At 31.5% G+C, this 17,731-nt stretch overlaps 1 protein-coding gene across 4 annotated transcripts in view; it reads right to left on the reverse strand.

The window, feature by feature from the left end:
* Positions 1 to 4,630: 4,630 nt before the first annotated feature.
* Positions 4,631 to 17,731, reverse strand: part of ATP8A1 (ATPase phospholipid transporting 8A1) — a 249,302-nt gene continuing 236,201 nt past the window's right edge. For all 4 annotated transcript variants that reach the window (XM_074275001.1, XM_074274999.1, XM_074275000.1 and 1 more), the window contains 4 exons: positions 17,450 to 17,538; positions 16,637 to 16,729; positions 7,980 to 8,071; positions 4,631 to 6,947 (listed from right to left, as the gene is read on the reverse strand). In XM_074275001.1, coding sequence (XP_074131102.1) covers positions 6,850 to 6,947; positions 7,980 to 8,071; positions 16,637 to 16,729; positions 17,450 to 17,538 — 372 coding nt within the window. In that variant the 3' untranslated portion in view covers positions 4,631 to 6,849. The remainder of the gene's footprint in view (positions 6,948 to 7,979; positions 8,072 to 16,636; positions 16,730 to 17,449; positions 17,539 to 17,731) is intronic.

The following is a 17,731-nucleotide window of genomic DNA, read 5'->3' on the forward strand; positions in this document are numbered from 1 at the left end:
GGGATAATCTGTTTTACTGTGTAGGTTATCCCATGTGCTGGGGAGTACCTTTTAAATTGTCCAAATGGATAACATTCTTAGGGATTTCCCCCACTTTTTTTCTTCTGCTAAGGGAATTTCTTTTTAATAAATAATATATCTAAAATTCAAAGTTTGTAGGAAATTATTTCTATTTTAAAAGAATTTCTACAGATGAAGGTGGAATTAAACTCAATTAAGATGTATCCAAGAATGTTTAATCTACTTTTGAAAGTTTGGATGTAGAAAATGATGGATTTGGGGGTTGAACGCTTGCCAGCATTGTTATTACCTGAACAAGTAAACTGACCTCTCTGGTCCTCAGTTACTTAACCAGTAAAATAAGTGGGTAGTGCTAGGTTACTTCCAAGGGTCCTTCTAACTTTTACACATATGGGTCTGTGTGCATGTGTATGTGTAATATACATACATACATATCTATACATATACATATATATATATTCCTATGATCTGAGGTATAAATAACAAAACCATCTTTGAGTATGTGTGGATGTGTATACTCACACATGAATATGCATCGTAACACCATAGTAATTTGAGCTTCACTAATTAGGAATTAATAATTAGGCTGACCTGGCCCAAGATTTATTATCCTACTATATGCATTTGCTTAGAAAGCTAATAGTACAAAAAGGCTATGCGGATATGCCAAATCTAACAAAAAGAAACTATTCTTATGCTGTTTATCTGCACATAATTGCTGCTAATTGCAATTAATTACCAGGCCTGACAAGATTTCTTTTGAAGCTCTAGATACTGTATATTCTTGAAAGTAATAAACTAAAATTTCATAAATATTTGATATTCAGTGTTTTCCATTTCTTCTAACTTTTCCAATTCACTCAAGTTAATGATGTTTTGTTCTTTTAATTAAAATGAGGTGATTTATTATTAAAAAAAAGAAATATGATATCAGAAATGTCAAGAGTAGTTAGAGAAGTAAAACACAGTTGTAGGCAAAGGATTTCAAAATTCCATTTTCTATTACAAGATGTATCTTAAAGTAGTGAGGATAAGTACAATGTTCCAAGTGTTTATTTAAATCTGCGAATATTTTAGGTATACTTTAAGAATAAACAGTTTCTCTATAACTCCCATTTGTATTTTAAAAATCTATAGATACATATAATGGGTAGGAAAAGAATGGAGTGAAATTGGATATTATATAACTCAAAATTTACTTTGATACAATCTAAACTTTCTAAGTTCCATTTTCTCAACTATGCCCATTTTCACTTAGTCTAATTCAGTTTATCAAGTGACAAGTTCAGCTTTTTCTACAAAGAAAAAAGTAAGGCTCTTTTCTATGATTCATCCTCCTTTTTTTTCCAAACCCAGAAACATTTGCCAGATATATGATCCCTGCCCCCAATTAATTTCTAGTTTTACTCTAATCCAATTCTTATCCTTCTGTCCAAATCTGCTTTAGTTTTACTACTTGTCACTATTTGTTTTCCTATCTGTCTCACACGCACATACACAAACTCATAGAAATAGAGAATAGGTAAATAAAATGAGTGCTTCAAAAAATATTTACTTACCATGAATGGACTTGTTTTTACAGAGCTCTGCTATAGCTAATAGGGATGTTTAGAATAAAATTGGTTTTGGTGAAAACAAAGCCGAAGAATATGGAGTAGCATTGAATATTAATTAACAATAATAAAAACAAGTTTCTCTTTCTCTTATTTCCATGCAAGTAAACACCTCATACCAAAGCAGAAAAAGAGTATCCTCCATTGTCATTATGTTTCATTTCCTCAGTTTAAAAGGATGAGATATTTTGTGGTTTCCAAAAAAACCACCTTTTTACAAAACAAAACAATTTCCTATTTTTTAGCTTTCGTACATCATTTGGGTTTAAAGAAACTCACTTAACTATTTTGAAAACTTTCTGATCAGTATTGAAAACATAAAGACTTTTTATGTAATGGCATATTTTATTTCATTTTAATAACAATTAAAAGACGATGCATTTAAAATTTGCAGTCAAAACATGCACGTTCACAAAATGCCAGTGACATGTAACACTGCACAGAACTGAACATTACTAAATTTTAATAACTATTTATAAAACACAGTGCATTTAATGTCAAGTTAAAACAAACCTGAGAAAACTACCATAAACACAGAGTCAAAACAATTCTCCACTCATGCAACTGGGAAGGTTCCACAACAGCTTCTGCACTAACAGTGAGGTGCAATCAGACAATCCCACAATCCCTTTAATGCAGACTTTGCCTGGTTGCTGCTTTTAAAGCAGCACGTTCACTTAATATACTTTGAAATACTTAAGTCAAAAATGAAGCTCCAGATAGGAAAAAAACCCCACTGCTCACTGTATTTATGGCTTCTATTCTAGAACAATGACACACACATGTAATCTTTTTATATATTCTGGTCACATTTTACAACAAGAGATTCACTTAAAGAAAGTCAGAATTAGGAATAAGCAAGTATGAAAATCCAATCTTCAGAATGCTACCATATTTCCTCCTTAAGAGGTTTATTTGCCAAAAAACTTTAAAACGCAAAATTCTGTCAATTACTTCAAATAAATGATTTAGTCAAATCTCCTGAAATTTGTTTGAAAAGAATAAACTCATCTTAAAAGGCTGAACTGAGGACCAATGCATTTACCTACTGATGAACATTAATTCTTGGATATACTATGATATGACTTTGGAAAGCAGAAGGAAATATCAAGATTTATAGCAAAAGCCATGCATTTGCTTAGGCCACTTTAAAATATTAATTCATGCAGATGAACCATAAACTCATCAGAAGCATAGCTGCAAATCCAGATTTTAAAAGGGAAAACTTCATTTCCTTTCCTTTAAAATTTAACATACTTTCCAATTTTATAGCTGTCCAAGGTTAATTAAAATGCAACAAAGTAGAACTTTCATAAAGGACATTTAGTTATTTAAATGAGAAAAATTCACAATATGGTAATCTTTCATACATATAGTAGAAATTTTCATTATCATTATTATCTCATTTATGAGGCACCTAATCATGGGTGGTGTTATATACTTTACAAAGAAAACCAAACAAATCTGGTTCATGTGTATGTGTTTGTATGTGTATATGTTTAACAATTATATGTTAATTATATGGAGGAACAATGTTTTAGAAAATGATCATTCCTAAGCCTACTACTTTATTTGCAGAACAATTTAAATGAGCAACTGCCAAAAAACAATTTCACATATATGCAAAAATCATCTAAGATTACTTAGATATGCAATAATTATGACATGGTTACAAGCATATCATAACCATTTTAAGAAATCCAATAATAGAGAGGCATTGTTTATGAAAGGGGATTTTAAATGCAAAGCTGTTATTACGCACTACACATTATGCAGAATTTCACAAATTACTGAGTGAATTCCATCCTGAATTTGGAAAATACTGGATTCAGAAATTATAATTTAATGTTTCACCATAAAATTTAATATTCAATAACTGACCACTCATTGTTCTCATTTGAAATGAGCAGAAATCATTGGCTTATATTAATAAGCAGACACAAAATGCATGAAATGAACTCAGCGAGCAGGGAACATGGTATAGTGCATCTGACCTGATTAGCAATAGGCAAAGACGACCTAAAGTTTTTTTGTTTTTCTTCACTAAAATATCTGGACCATTTCACATTTTTTTTTTTTTACACTAACTTCCTGAGAAACACCATTGGGCTGTTAACATTTTTCAGAAAATAGCAACTTCTTGGTGCAAATATACAATCAAAACCCTGATTCAGCTAGATAGGTTGAGATTTGCACGTGAATAATTTATAAGTGGTAGTTCTGGTGAAGCAACAAGTTTCCTTAGTGCCTAAAAGTAAAAACTGACTTGCGATGTCTGATTTCCAAAACAGACTTCTAACTCAGAATAGGCTATGAAGAGAAGGTAGAATTTATATACCTCAGCTCTACTAAGCCTGTGAAAACTTTTTTTTCTTATGAAGAAGGTAACAGGAATCTTAGAGTAGCTGTGATTTGCTTTAACAATGTAAAGAGCTTATGATTAAATATATTTTTAAAGTTTTACTGAGGTTTGATATCATGAAAACAAAGACATGACTTTTTTTCTTTTTGGATATTATTGAGAGTGAAAATTTATAGAATGCTTTCAAGTTTATAAAATATTTTCATTTCATAAGATCCCATTAACCCTGTGAAAAAGGAACTACAAGGATTATAGTCTTCATTCTCCAGATGAGACAAAAGAGTTTCAGAGGGGTAAATTACCCTCTGCCACCCTCAGTGGCAGAATTAGAATAGTTGTCTTCACTTAAAATCTAGCACCCTGACTTCTATGCCAGACTGTAACTCAAGTGCTGGGAGAAACTGAGTCATGATAAATTAATTTTTTTGTGAATTTAAAGAGAATCATTTAAATAGGGTATCTCATTAATGTTAATACATTTCAACAAATTAACCATGGATCAATAATATAAGTATTACCTTTAGGTTAAGAAATTCAATTCTATCTCATTGATAACTTTTGGAAGGTCATGTGAAGAGTAAAATTGATGAGGGGCAGGAAATAGAAATAGAAGATGATTTTTTGGAAATATCTCTTTTTTTTTTTGGTAGACGGGATAGATTTACTTCTTTTTGAATATTTGTGGTTCTTCCTCAAAATTCTTCACTTGGGAAGCATATAAAAATATATGAACTAGGAAAGGGATGACTAAAGACACATTTAAAAGAAGGGATAAATATTGATATATATATTAAACTTTAGAAATGACATAATTGAGAAAATAGCTCTATTCTTCAATACTCAACTCTTCAATAATCTTTCTAGAGCATGATTCCTTAAAATTGTATCTCTGAATATGGGCTGAAAGTGCCCTGAACTAAAGTTAAATTGAAGATGTGACATCTTTCTGTAAGTAAGGAAGAAAGGAAGGGGAGTTTACTTGACATAGAAGGAGAGAGTAGCTGTGGATACAGTGAGTGAAATGATTCTTTCGTCATAGAACCAGAGAAGTTCAAAACTGAAAGGGACTTTAGATGCCCTTAAGATATGACCCAATTATTTTAAATCTGAATTTAGAATGATGATTGTGAAATTGTTAAAGTCAATAGTTGATTTAGTAAACTCTCCTTTCTTAAAAACAAAGACTTACAAATGAGTAATATGGAAATGTTTTACATAAAAATTTTAAAAAAGGGAAAAAACAAAAACAAAAAAGAAGCAAGTTTCATGTCTTAGGCATCTCTTGTCCACTGAAAGGCAAATCTGCTACTCACTAAAAGGCAACATGTGTTTCATCTACTATAAGTATCTGGAAATTGGAGTTCTTTTTATCTAAAATAAAAGCAATATGTTTAAAGTGGGAATACAAATTTGCTTATGCATTGTCAAACATATTTTGTCACTTGCTTTTCATAGCAAAATAGGCATTTTTTTTTATAGTTCAGAAGTGCCAAATGAACTAAACATTCATTTAACAAGATATGGATACAACCATTTATATAGAAGTGCTCCTCATTTCTCAACTATGGCCTTGGGTAAAATGAGCAATTTTTTTTTGCATGTTAAAAAATGTGTTCTTTCCATTAACATATGATTCATTTTAGTTAAGTGAAATGTGGTAGCTACCTCTGACAACTGAACAGCAAACTAATTACTCATTCTTAAATATAGATTACACATGGCTTGTCTATTTAAGACAGCGGTAACCTCAAGGGGGAATTGGAAAGTAAAACCAAAGGACCTTATAAAAGCAAATGCATTTATCTGATGTGGTATTCCAAATATTTGAACAGAAACTTTGGAAATCTTATAGAAATATGTAAATGTTTTTGTCAAGTGGAAAAAAAAAAGCTCCTCTTAGGACTTTACAATACCCCGTCAGGCCACAAAATTTAGAGCAGAGAAACATCATAGAAAAAGATGGAAATTCACTAGAGCTGGCTAATAGATAGAAACACAACATTAAAAAATTACCATCACAAGAGAGTTGCCACATGAAAATGTACCTCTCTGACACTGACAGATAAACGAGACAAGGAAGAAAGAAGCATTCGTAAGGCTGAAGGTGCAAAACGTTACAGATTTTAGTAGCAAATGCCAAAGACGAAACCTGAATTTGACTCATTTTTGCAAACTGATCATCTTACGGATAAAAAGTCAAGCATGCAGTTCTGACAAAATGACAAGAAGGAGATTTTCCTTTGACGTTTCTGTGCAAATGGCTACTGAAAGAGAAATACATTTATTGAACTTCTTTGGCAAACATTTATTAGGACGGTTTTGACACTCACAACCATCGTAGCCTTGCTTAGAAATTTTGCTCAGAAAGACGAGTCCGCCCCTTAGAAATGCTGGTTATCAGCTCATTTCGAATCTGAGTCTTGTTCCCAACAGTCCCCTCTTTGAAAACATAATGCTATTTCACATTTTCCCATAAACTGCAGAGATCTGTCATCCTATGGTATATTCAGCATCTCAGCACTAGCTTTATCCCTAGCTATGGAGTAACAACAACACTGAAAAAACCTCATTTTAAGTGAGCAATCTGGCAGGAGACAAGGTCATTTTCAACCTCTGTTTACAAAGATAGAAGCAAATACTTGTTTAGAAAACTTTGAAAGAGATGTTGTTCCAGTAGAGTTGCACAGTGCTTCTGTCTACAGAAGAGATGGATCTGAACTTCACTCAATGACATCAGCAAGGATCTTTTTTGTAACTTCCTGGACTGGAATGATTTAGCGGATTCCAGTAAAGCCCTAGTAGGTTGTCTCAGGAAAGTAAGTATTTGAGCCCACTTCTTAAGTCAAGTCCCTTTCACCATTCATCTAGTCTTTGTTTTGTGGTATCATAAGCTCGAATGACTTCAGACTGGGAAACGATTCCATTTTCATCTTGAGAGAAAGCGTAGCCATCTACAAAAGAAGGGAGAAATTATTTATTTTGATTAAATATATAAAACAGATTCAAACCATGGTTGAACATCCATGGGTTATGGGTTCCAATGATATCACATGGATGATTATGTTTCATGGCTGTACGGACAAATAGGACCACTTCCCTTGGGCTACCTCCCACCTCTTCTCTCTCCATGGTTCTGCCACTGAGAATGTGCTCTTTGGTTAATATGATTAGGGAAATCCAAGAGCAGGATTAACTTGAAGAGTAGTATCTCTAGACTTCCTTATTCTCAGGGCTCTCTAATATACATTCTCTATTTTTGTCAAAAGTTTCCTATATTTTAAAATGTAATTTTAAAGGTTATAGTAAATATAAATAAAAAATAAACCAGACATGCAAATAATAACCTTAGTCCAAAAAAAAAAAAACCAACCCCAACCTTTTAAACATTAATGATATGAATGAGAAGTTTACTTTAGGCTTGATGATACAGTTAAGGTTTTCTATAATAGGGCTTATTTTTTAGATGCTTATAATATTAACAGGTAGAAGTACCAAACCAATTTTGTAAGAATTTGCTTATTTATGGATATTTGTAGTGAAAAAAGAAAAATAGATTATATTTTAAAGCAAAATAGGTGAAGTAAAAATGATCTGTTATAAAAGAGTTAATAAAATCTTATAAAGTGTTCATTATCCAAAGTACTTCATGATATTCTATCACATTCTACCACTGGAACCTTTTTGAAATATGGCAGAGGACCAGGAAAAATAACATTTTATTGTTTGCTTTGTTGGTGTCTTATTTTTTGTAGCTATATTATACAGATAAATTTAGACTGTTGGACTATAGAAATTTTCTTCTCATATATTAATTATATGTTTTACTTTTCAGTGACATACATACTATTTTCTATCATGCAATGATTTTTATTTTGCCCAACATCATAAAAATCTTATTTTAACAATATTTATTCCTATCAAAGAATCATGCTAAGGTATACTTTTTTTAAATGAAAAAATACTAATTAAAAATAAACACTTACGGAGCAGATTTTGTTGCAAAGATTCAGAACGGTACAAGTTCACATGATTTTTCTTAAAGACATTCTTCAAAAGTTGTGCTCTTTCTGTCAGACTATCAAGAAAGTACAAACATATGAAGTACACAATTATATAATAATGAAATATGCACATGGTATATGAGCTTAACCTAGGGGCCAGCAGAATAAGTATAAAAATATAAACAAAGTACCTCTTTAAGAAATTTATAGTTTACTGATTTTGCATTAAGAAAGATGATTCATGTAATTCCAGTTTATATTATACACCCCATCTTAAGCTGTAACCATGTTTGAAGAAGAATACTGCACCCAATAAAATTCTCTTTTTAACTTCCTATATTTACTTAAGTTAGGTGAATGAGGACAAAAGTGAGGAAGCTTAAAAAACGAGATGATTTTCAGTGTTTCTGGTTCAAGATATCTTGCCTGAAAAGAATTCTTAAATTAACTTGTATTACTACAAGTACTTAACTTGTACTAACACCTGAGTGTTAATCTGCTTTTACTAAGAAATAACAATAAAATGGTAACCAAATGTTTGATCCTCCCATGGCATTTATTCATTTTATATCCTAACACCACAAAGCCATAAAGTATTTTCTACTGTGGATATTATCTTCTTAAGAGAAGAAAAAGGGTGAAACTGTTCCATGTGAGTTTTAAGCTATATCAGGTTTACTGGCATACTGTCAAATCACAACCTTAAGATTTGGGAAGGATTTTGGAGGTCAGTTAGTTTAATCAATTCTTTTTATAAATAAATAAAAAAAAACCACTAAAAATACCTGTATATTATCTACAGATGAAGAATTCAGACACTGTTAATTGATTCAAAATGGATTCTACAATAAAGAATCTTCCAAATATATCATGTTGGCTAAGGGCAAAAAACCTTTATTATAAACATTTTTTTTCATGTCACCATTTAGGGTACAAAATTATGTTTTGGGAAATAAAACCCCCTGAGGATATTATATTTATGTAAGAAAGGGAAATTAACACTATGTAAATATTATATATAGCTCTCTTCTCAGAATAATTCAAACACTACTAAGATACAGTAAGAGAAAATATGTTTATCATTTTATTTTTTCAACTATTTTTTAGAAATAATTATACAATATAACACAGCAAAGGGCAATATTTATTTTTCAATAAATGTTCATAGTAGTCTTTCTGACAAAAGTAAATCTGTGTAATTAATCATGTAATTATTAAAAGCATGCCTCAAGGAATAATATTTCTTGAATTGAAAAGCACATTATTTTGATGACTAAGATCATCAACATGCCCTGTCTTTAAAATGGAGCCAACCCTATCGTATTTGATAATGAAAACTGGCTCTTACTGGTAGATATGAAAAATAAAAATCAGAATGGAAAAACAAGGAGGAATGAGGGAATCAAAAGTTTTTTCAAGAAATTCCAAATTGTTATACAGTTTCCATTCTTTATTAAAACTGACTTAAAATTATAGGGAAAACATTTTACTAGATAAAACAACTGTTTGCTATTTTAGAGGCTTTATTTAAAAGTTACTTCTTTAATCTCAATTGATTCTAACCTTTCTCCTTAAACTAGCCATGGTTCTTGGTGTTTTAATTTAAATGCATTTTTATGGAGAACTCATTTCATATTTATTTTCTGTTCGACTTATTCTCCTGTTAGAGCCCAAGTTCCTCAAGAGAATGATGTATCATGTCTATTCAGGGATTAGAATGGCACATTATAGATGTTTATTCCTGTAGATGTTTTAGGTAGATCTATGATTTCAGTGATATGGGTAGCTCCTCTACCATTAGAGATCCTTGTTTTTTGTTTGTTTGTTTGTTTTGTTTTGTTTGAAGCCTTCTCTTCCTGTGTAGTTGTGGTCCACATTTCTTTGTGAAAACTCTATAGCAGAGAAAATTATTTATGCATGCATCCAGAATATCCTTGATGAAAACATTAGAAGGAATAGGCAAGCTTACATTTTTCTAATTCAGATCCTCATCTTCATAGTCACTTAACAGAATGAGAGGTAAAGAGAATATTATATTTATATATGTATATAAATTATATTTATAGAGGTTTATCTTCCGATATTTGTGTGAGCAATTTAACTACTTAATTTAACTAAGTAGTCAATGGATCTCATTGTACCTTAAGTGCACAATTTATCCAACTTCATTATTTATCTCTCCAAGCAAAATGCTTAAGCAACTTTCCATCTAACTGCAACATCTTTAGGTTTTCTGATTCTGTTTACCATGAATTTACAGAGAATTTCAATATAGATACGGTTCAGTTCTTTCAGAAATATGTTTTTCACGAGATTTTGCAGAAGAGTGGCAAATTAAAAATAAAAAAGATAAATAACTAATTGTAGAAGTGTAAAGAAACAGAGTTAAAAGCCATTTTGCATATTTAATATGTATGGGAATGCCTGCCATCTAGGGGAGGGGGTGGAGAAAAGGAGGGGAAAAATTCAGAACAGAAGGGAGTGCAAGGGATAATGTTGTAAAAAATTACCTATGCATATGTACTGTCAAAAAATGTTATAATTATAAAATTAATTTTAAAAAGCCTTTTTGCATTCTTATCTGTTTGCTTTATTTACAAACAGAAAAATATTTCTTACCAAGTGGCTAGTCTTGTGGTGATGAATCTCACCAAACTTAATTCTGCTAATTGTCACACAGTGGATATGGTCTTTTGTTGCAGCCATACTTGAAGCCTTTCCAATTAAGTAGAACCTCTCAATGACTCTTATCATCATTGGGACCCAATGCTACTCTCACATCACAATGAAGTTCTAGAGGCTTCAATTATGATAAACTAGTGTGATATATTGCTTCTATTCTTTTAGAAATCAAAATAAATTATATCTATATCATGAATATTGAAACGAAGCTACTGGAGAATGCAAATCTTATAATTAAGCGTATAATCAATAAAAACAAAATGCCCATGGGACGATATAAAAGTCTTGGAGATTAGTTCTCCCTTAATCATATTGGAGAAGAAAATGACCAACCACTTTAGTATCTTTACCAAGAAAATCTCAAGAGGGAAGACTCAAACATTTTTTGAAAAATAATAACAAAAACATTTCAAAAATGCTGTATTAAAGTTTTTCATAGTTTGAATGAATAGAAAATTTCACATTCTCATTGGGAATTGTTACCTCACTGCAAGAAGCAGACCATGCAGAACCACATTAATTTTGCAACGAGTAGTAAAATTTGTATTTTTCAATGGAATAAACAGATATGGGGAAGAGGAAGGTGCCATTTTTACCTAGTCACTTTTCTGACTACAACTACTCTTTAAATGATATAACATTACAGACGTGAGGACCCTGTGGGATCCTAAAATATGTAACTGCTTTGAGGAAATAGGCAGCTTTAGCAGCAGGTGGTCTAATTTTATTAGCAGAACCACTGGCAATGGGGGTGGTGGGAAGCCTCTGGTGTTTTATGCCGAAATGACTAGACAATAATAAGGCAGGGAACTTTCAAATATATCACGCTACAACTTCCTTATCAAAAACACTTCTGGCAGGTTTCATAGCATTTTCCCTAGGTATATAATGTCCTAATGTGAAGACATAAATGTGTTTAGAAGGTATATGTGAAAATTAACTTCCATATTATAGATTTCTAAATAGGAGAACAGTCATTTTTATTTGTGCAGGTTTGTAGCTTCATGGCACAAGACGGCATCTAACCAACTGTTTATAACGAGGTAATGTTCCACATTAGCTGAGTAATGTTAAATGTTAGCCTGAAGGGCTGTGTAATGTTCAATGAAAACAAAACACCCAACCTGTTCCTTTTCCCTGGCTTTCTGCAATTTAATTTACCAGTTCAATCAGAAGAGATGCAATCACAAAATAGCAGGTGCTTTTACCCTTTAAGAGTGTGTTTTGGTTTATAAGCAACTCCTCAGGCTAATGGGGAACATAAACATATTGTTGAACATTAGCTAGAACATATGTGTGTACACATACATACACAGAAATGATACTTTGTAAAATATCAAACATCTTTTTGTTCTGTCTCGATTTAATAGTTAATTCTTTACCACAGCATATAAATATAAATGCCATGCACAGGAGGGAGCATAGTAAACATTATATGATGAGGAATGGTATTTCTCTAGTATTTCACCTATAGTGAACCTTTCAACTTAGAATTTATACGCCTTTCAACAGGGACTCTGTTATATTTAAAAAATGCTCTTCAGTGCCATGGATATTTATGGTTACCAATATTTACTGTAAAGTAATAACTTCTACTCTACTGAAAATATGTGATACATAAAAAAGGAACAAATAAAAATTCTGTGTTTTTGCTGCAAAAACTCGACACAGAAAATGAAGAAAAGTTTTCTCTACTTACATCATCATAAATCTACTTCCTATCACATGTATCCCCTTTCTCAGCATTAGGCTATGCTAGATTTTTGTACTGTATCCTAGAGTCCTATGCATTACTGCATCATGCAGAATTATGAAATTCAATCAAAAATTTGGTTCCACCCTTGGAAAAAAATTCAGCTGCAACTGCCACTTAAGCAGGTGAACTATTTCTATAATCATTAAGGCAGAGCAATTTTAAGTGAATTTTAAATGAAAGTGAGGGTATAGATCTATTATTTGAAAAGCAATACTTTTTTTTATATATACCAGCATTAGGTAATACAATACAATTAATTATATACTAATTCATATTTTGTTATTTAGTCTGTTGGCAAACATGGTTTTTTTATGTTCAGTTGATAAGTCATTTTGTTCATCTTATTAAAACTAACCTCCAATATGTAAGTAATGACTATGTTTATATCTCTTTTACATCAAATTCGGGAATCGTGTTATCCCTTGCTGTCCACAATTAGTTCTGTGATGATATCCAGTTGGCTTAAACTAGACCCAGATGGCAGTAGAGAGTTGGTGCAGGAATAGCCAGGAGTGTGTAGGTATTAACTCTCAGGGAAATAATGCTGAGATTTAACTAGCCTTAGTGCCACAGACCTATTTTCACTTAGCTATCACTTGAAATTATTTCTCTGCTAGGCCTGGAACTTATGAGATAGACAGAGAATATCATGTTTTTGTCGACACTTTTGATATTAAGAGAAAAAAACCCCAATAAAATTTAAAATGGGATTTGGGGGACAGTTCCAATGTCAGTAACAAATTCACTGCCTTTTCAAAATCCTCTTGAAAAATTATTTTTGTAAAAATTTCCTTGGATAATTCCATGCCAGCTTAGGTTCTTAAAGCTTATTTTAAAAGCATTACTTATATATACATATGAATGATGACCACACTCTGATTTATGTCTACAATAAAGAATAAAAACTGGCAAACTCAGAAATTTGGTTTCTATTTATATTTCATTGGTTTGTCATTAATTAAAGTCATTAATGTTTGGAAGTAAAAAAGAATTAGCTTAAAGTTTTATACAGACTGAAAATTTAAATCAGAATCTGTGTGAAAACGAGAGTTGCATTTTGAAATGTTACCATAACTCTAAGAAATCAAAGAGAAGCTAGAATTTCAAATCATATTTTATATGCCCATGGCTTGACCTGATGAGTAAACTTTTATTTAAGAGCTCATCTTTTGGAGGAAAAAACCCATATCTGTCTGGTTTGTCTGGAATAGCACCTAAAAATAGGCTTAACAGAATAATAAAATAGGTCCTATGATATTTAACTAATAATTTAAAAAAAATAACATGAAAATCAGGCACCACAGAAAAAGTGATTTAAAAAAATCAGAATTAAATCTAACCATGGCAAGCCAATTTAACATCTATGCATATAAAACCCAGCTTTATTTATTGCTTAATTCATTATTTTTTAGTCTCACAACTCTTCTGTTATGTCCTTTGTCATTTCAAATTCTGCCTTTTCTTTTTAGTCTCTTATTTCTTTCCTTTCAGAGGACTAAAAAATATTGGGGATGGAAAGGAAATTAGAGATTACCTGCTCTCAAAATCTAATATAGGAATCACCTATACGACACCCCTGAATTGGGAGTTACTTAGACTCTGAATATAAGGAGTAGGGGATAATGGATAACTCAGTTCTTCAAAAAGCTCATTCCATTATTGGGTAGCTCTAACTGGGAGAGAGTTTGAAATGTGCTCTTATAATTTCTATCCATTGTTATTTTTTCTGCCCTGTTAAGAACACAAAACATATTTCCATTCTATTTCATATGACAGTTTTAAAAATTCTTGAAGATGTCTATCATCCTTTGTTCTTCCAGTCTCCTTCTTAGGAAAAATCTCTTAAGCTTCTTTTAACAGTTGCATATCACCTAATTTCCAGGTGCTTCATCATTCTAATTTCTCAACTTCTGGATGTAAATGTTCTAGTTTGTCAATATTCCCCTTAAAACATAGTTTTTAGAAGTGACAATACAGTAGATGTAGCCTGATCAGTGCTGCTATTATATTCAATAACCTGATAATTCTATATCTACTAATGTAAATAAATCCATCACATGATTATCTCCTACTTAGTTTGTAGTTGTTTAGTATTGCCAAGTTTTGTTTTGTTTTAAATATAAGTTTTTGTGAATTCAGGTTTCAAGCATGTTTATAATTACTTATTTGAGCCTCATACTTCTTAAATGTCATCTTTCTATAATAGCCCAACCTTCTAACCTGTCAAGCTCCTTTTAAATCTAGATTTAATCATCTTTCATATCATTTATTCCTCCTATTTTTCCATCACCTGTACAGTTGACACAGCATGCCTTTTTATCTTTATAATAAATGACTCAAACTTATACAGTACTTAAAGTTTATTTTTACCAAGTCCTCTTCTAAGTCATTATTAAAATCACTAAAAAGGATCAGTCAAAGATAGATTCCTATGGCATGCAATTAGAGACTTCCTGCTAGGTTGACATCAATCAGTTAATCATTATTTTTAAAATGTTACTATTCAACCAGTTTTGAATCCCTTTAATTGCGTTTCCAAACCATCCACATATCTTATTTAAAAAGATATTTTGGCAGATGCCTTAATGAAAACAAGATACCTATTATGGAATCTCTTTAATATGCTATCCTAGTAAATCTTTTAAAAAAAGTTGTTTGGTATAACTTATTCTTCAAGAACCCATATTAATGCCAACTGATTGATTTATTTTTCTCTCTGAGACTTCCACATACTATTTGGTTTAATGATCTGCTGTCAATATAAAGTTTATTGTAGTATGTGGAATTCTCTTTATTTGAATAGCATATCAGTAATACATTGTAAAGAAATTTCCATTTTGGAAAATGGGACATTTGCTCAATTCCATCTTTGGCACTATTTTTATGAGCAATTATTTTTAAAAGATGATTGATATTGCCTTTGAGATCACATTACCAAGTTACTCTACCCCCTTTAATATAATAGTTAGTGCCAGTGACTTCTTCCAATTTCTTTTCTTCATCTGACCCTCCCCTTCTTTAGTTCCCAGCTCCTTCCCCTCTACCCTCCACCTTTCCCTTTTTTCTTTGTTTTCTTCAGGAAGAACATGTTAATTGTTTAGGTTTGCCATCATCACAGTGGCAGGAGAAGCTGCAAATCTGGATACTCCTTTTTGGTCTGGAAGCCTTTAGTCCTTGATTTAATCAATTTTCATTTTCTTTTTAGTGGAAATTTGGGGCACTCTTTTTGGCAGATGGGCAATATGGCTCTTAAGAGAGTATTGCCAAATTTCCTTTCCTTCTCTCATATCTTTACTTAATTGGCATATAAATATTCCAGTTTCTCTAAACAACTACTATATGACAAGATTCTAAATTAAGTAGCATTCTCATGTCAGTTTTAAAATGGAAAAACTTACTTGATGGAGGAGATCCATCATTATTACCAAAATCTGCCACTTAATTTATTTTTGAATAAATATTTTTATTCTCAATTCTAAGAGACAGGATACCCACCAGCAAGGAAGTACCAAGAGATAAGTGACTTTCCAGAATCAAAGAACTGGAGAACGGGAGATGAGAATGCCATTCTGAAATCTATAAAGGATTAGGTGAGAGCCTGGATTTGTGCTTTTATTATATGATAGGATACTTGTTCACCGGTGTGGTCAGCATCTTCTTTGAAATTTCAGGATCTTTAGGGTTACCAAGAAATTAAGTGCCTTAAAAAATTGTCTAAAACTTATTGTGCCAAACTAAACTAATTAATTTAGATTAATTGTGTCATTTTTTTTTTTTTGGGAGGAGGGAAACAGGACTTGGTATTTCACTGATTCTGGGAACTTCTCCTGAGAAAAGTCCTTGAGCACAAACACTGAAATTCTGAATTTTAGAGAATTTCCAGGGACATTGCAAGGTCTAATGGTTTACTCAAAGTCATACCCAGAATAAGGCAGAGATAGAACTGAAATGTTCCTGATGCTGAGTCCTAATTAAAATAAATATGTAGCAGGTTTGTATTGCTGTTGCAATACTTATGTTAAATACTAATTTTGTTTACACACACACACGCACATATATATTCTATTACGGTTACCTTTTAAGCTTAGTGCCATGATTATGTTGCATAATAATTTTCTATGATGTTAGGCACCAGAAAATTACAAGTCTATATGTAAATAAAAAGCATATTTGAAAATTCTACTTATTTATTTTATTTTACCTTTTTCCATGTACGACAGCTCCTGGATCTTGGGATTTTGCCTCTAGCTCCTGAACTTCATCTACCAATGTTTTAAAAGTGGCCCTCTTGATTCTGTTTAATAAAAAAATTCATATAAAAATTCTCTTGCAAATGTCAAAATATAAGAACTAGTTATTCATTTTAATATCATACTAATAATTTATAAGTACAATGATCACCTCAGAATGAACAACAATTAGATAAACATTAATCTCAGCTGTGCCCCTTTTAAAGCCTAAAATAATCATGCTAGCTGCTTACAGGAAAATATTTTTGGCTTAACATAAAAACAATGAGAAATATTAAATAAATATATGAAGTCAGTGCCAGGTGAAAATTGTATATTGTGGGAGTATTTAACATTCTAAAACATTCTTAGAATGACGATTCAAATAAACAAGAAAATTTTCCTTCTACTCTTCTATATAATGTCATTAGAAACCTTATGCATTCAAAGGGAACAAAATTCTTACATCAATTTCCTTTTTATCTGGGATATATAATATCATAAGTAAAAACTTCCAAGTAATTCTCCTTCTCGGTGCAGTGCTCCCCAGCATTAATATGGACTTTCTGTTTTGGTTCAGTTTTTCAACTGTGTGGCCTTTGATCAGCCTTTCAATTGACCGTTTCTTCTTTTAATTTTCTTTTTCCTAATCTCATCCTACTATTAAACCTTGTAAAGTGCAAAAAATAAGTTCTGAAAATGACCTCCCAGTTAGAGAAATATGTCAATCAAAAGAAAGTAGTCTCCTGCCTATAATCATATACACCAAAGACAGATAAACTTACACTTTGTATACAATGTCAAGAAGCAAAGATGTCACAGGAATAAATAAGAGTCCCATCCAGAAGACTCCCGAACTAAAGAGCATGGCTGCCTGAATAAATAAAAACAAATAAATAAACTTTTAAAATAATTCAAAGTTTTGAATTTTAATGAGTTAATAATAAAAATAATTTAGGTTACCCCATTTTGGAATGACAGTCATTAAGATAATTATGTAAAATCTTTTAATTTAAAAAAACGAATTTGTGAAAATTGTATTTTATTAAATCTTCAGAGTAGCTTTC

This window comes from Sminthopsis crassicaudata, chromosome 6, assembly GCF_048593235.1.
Source record: "Sminthopsis crassicaudata isolate SCR6 chromosome 6, ASM4859323v1, whole genome shotgun sequence".
Classification (NCBI taxonomy): Eukaryota; Metazoa; Chordata; class Mammalia; order Dasyuromorphia; family Dasyuridae; genus Sminthopsis; species Sminthopsis crassicaudata.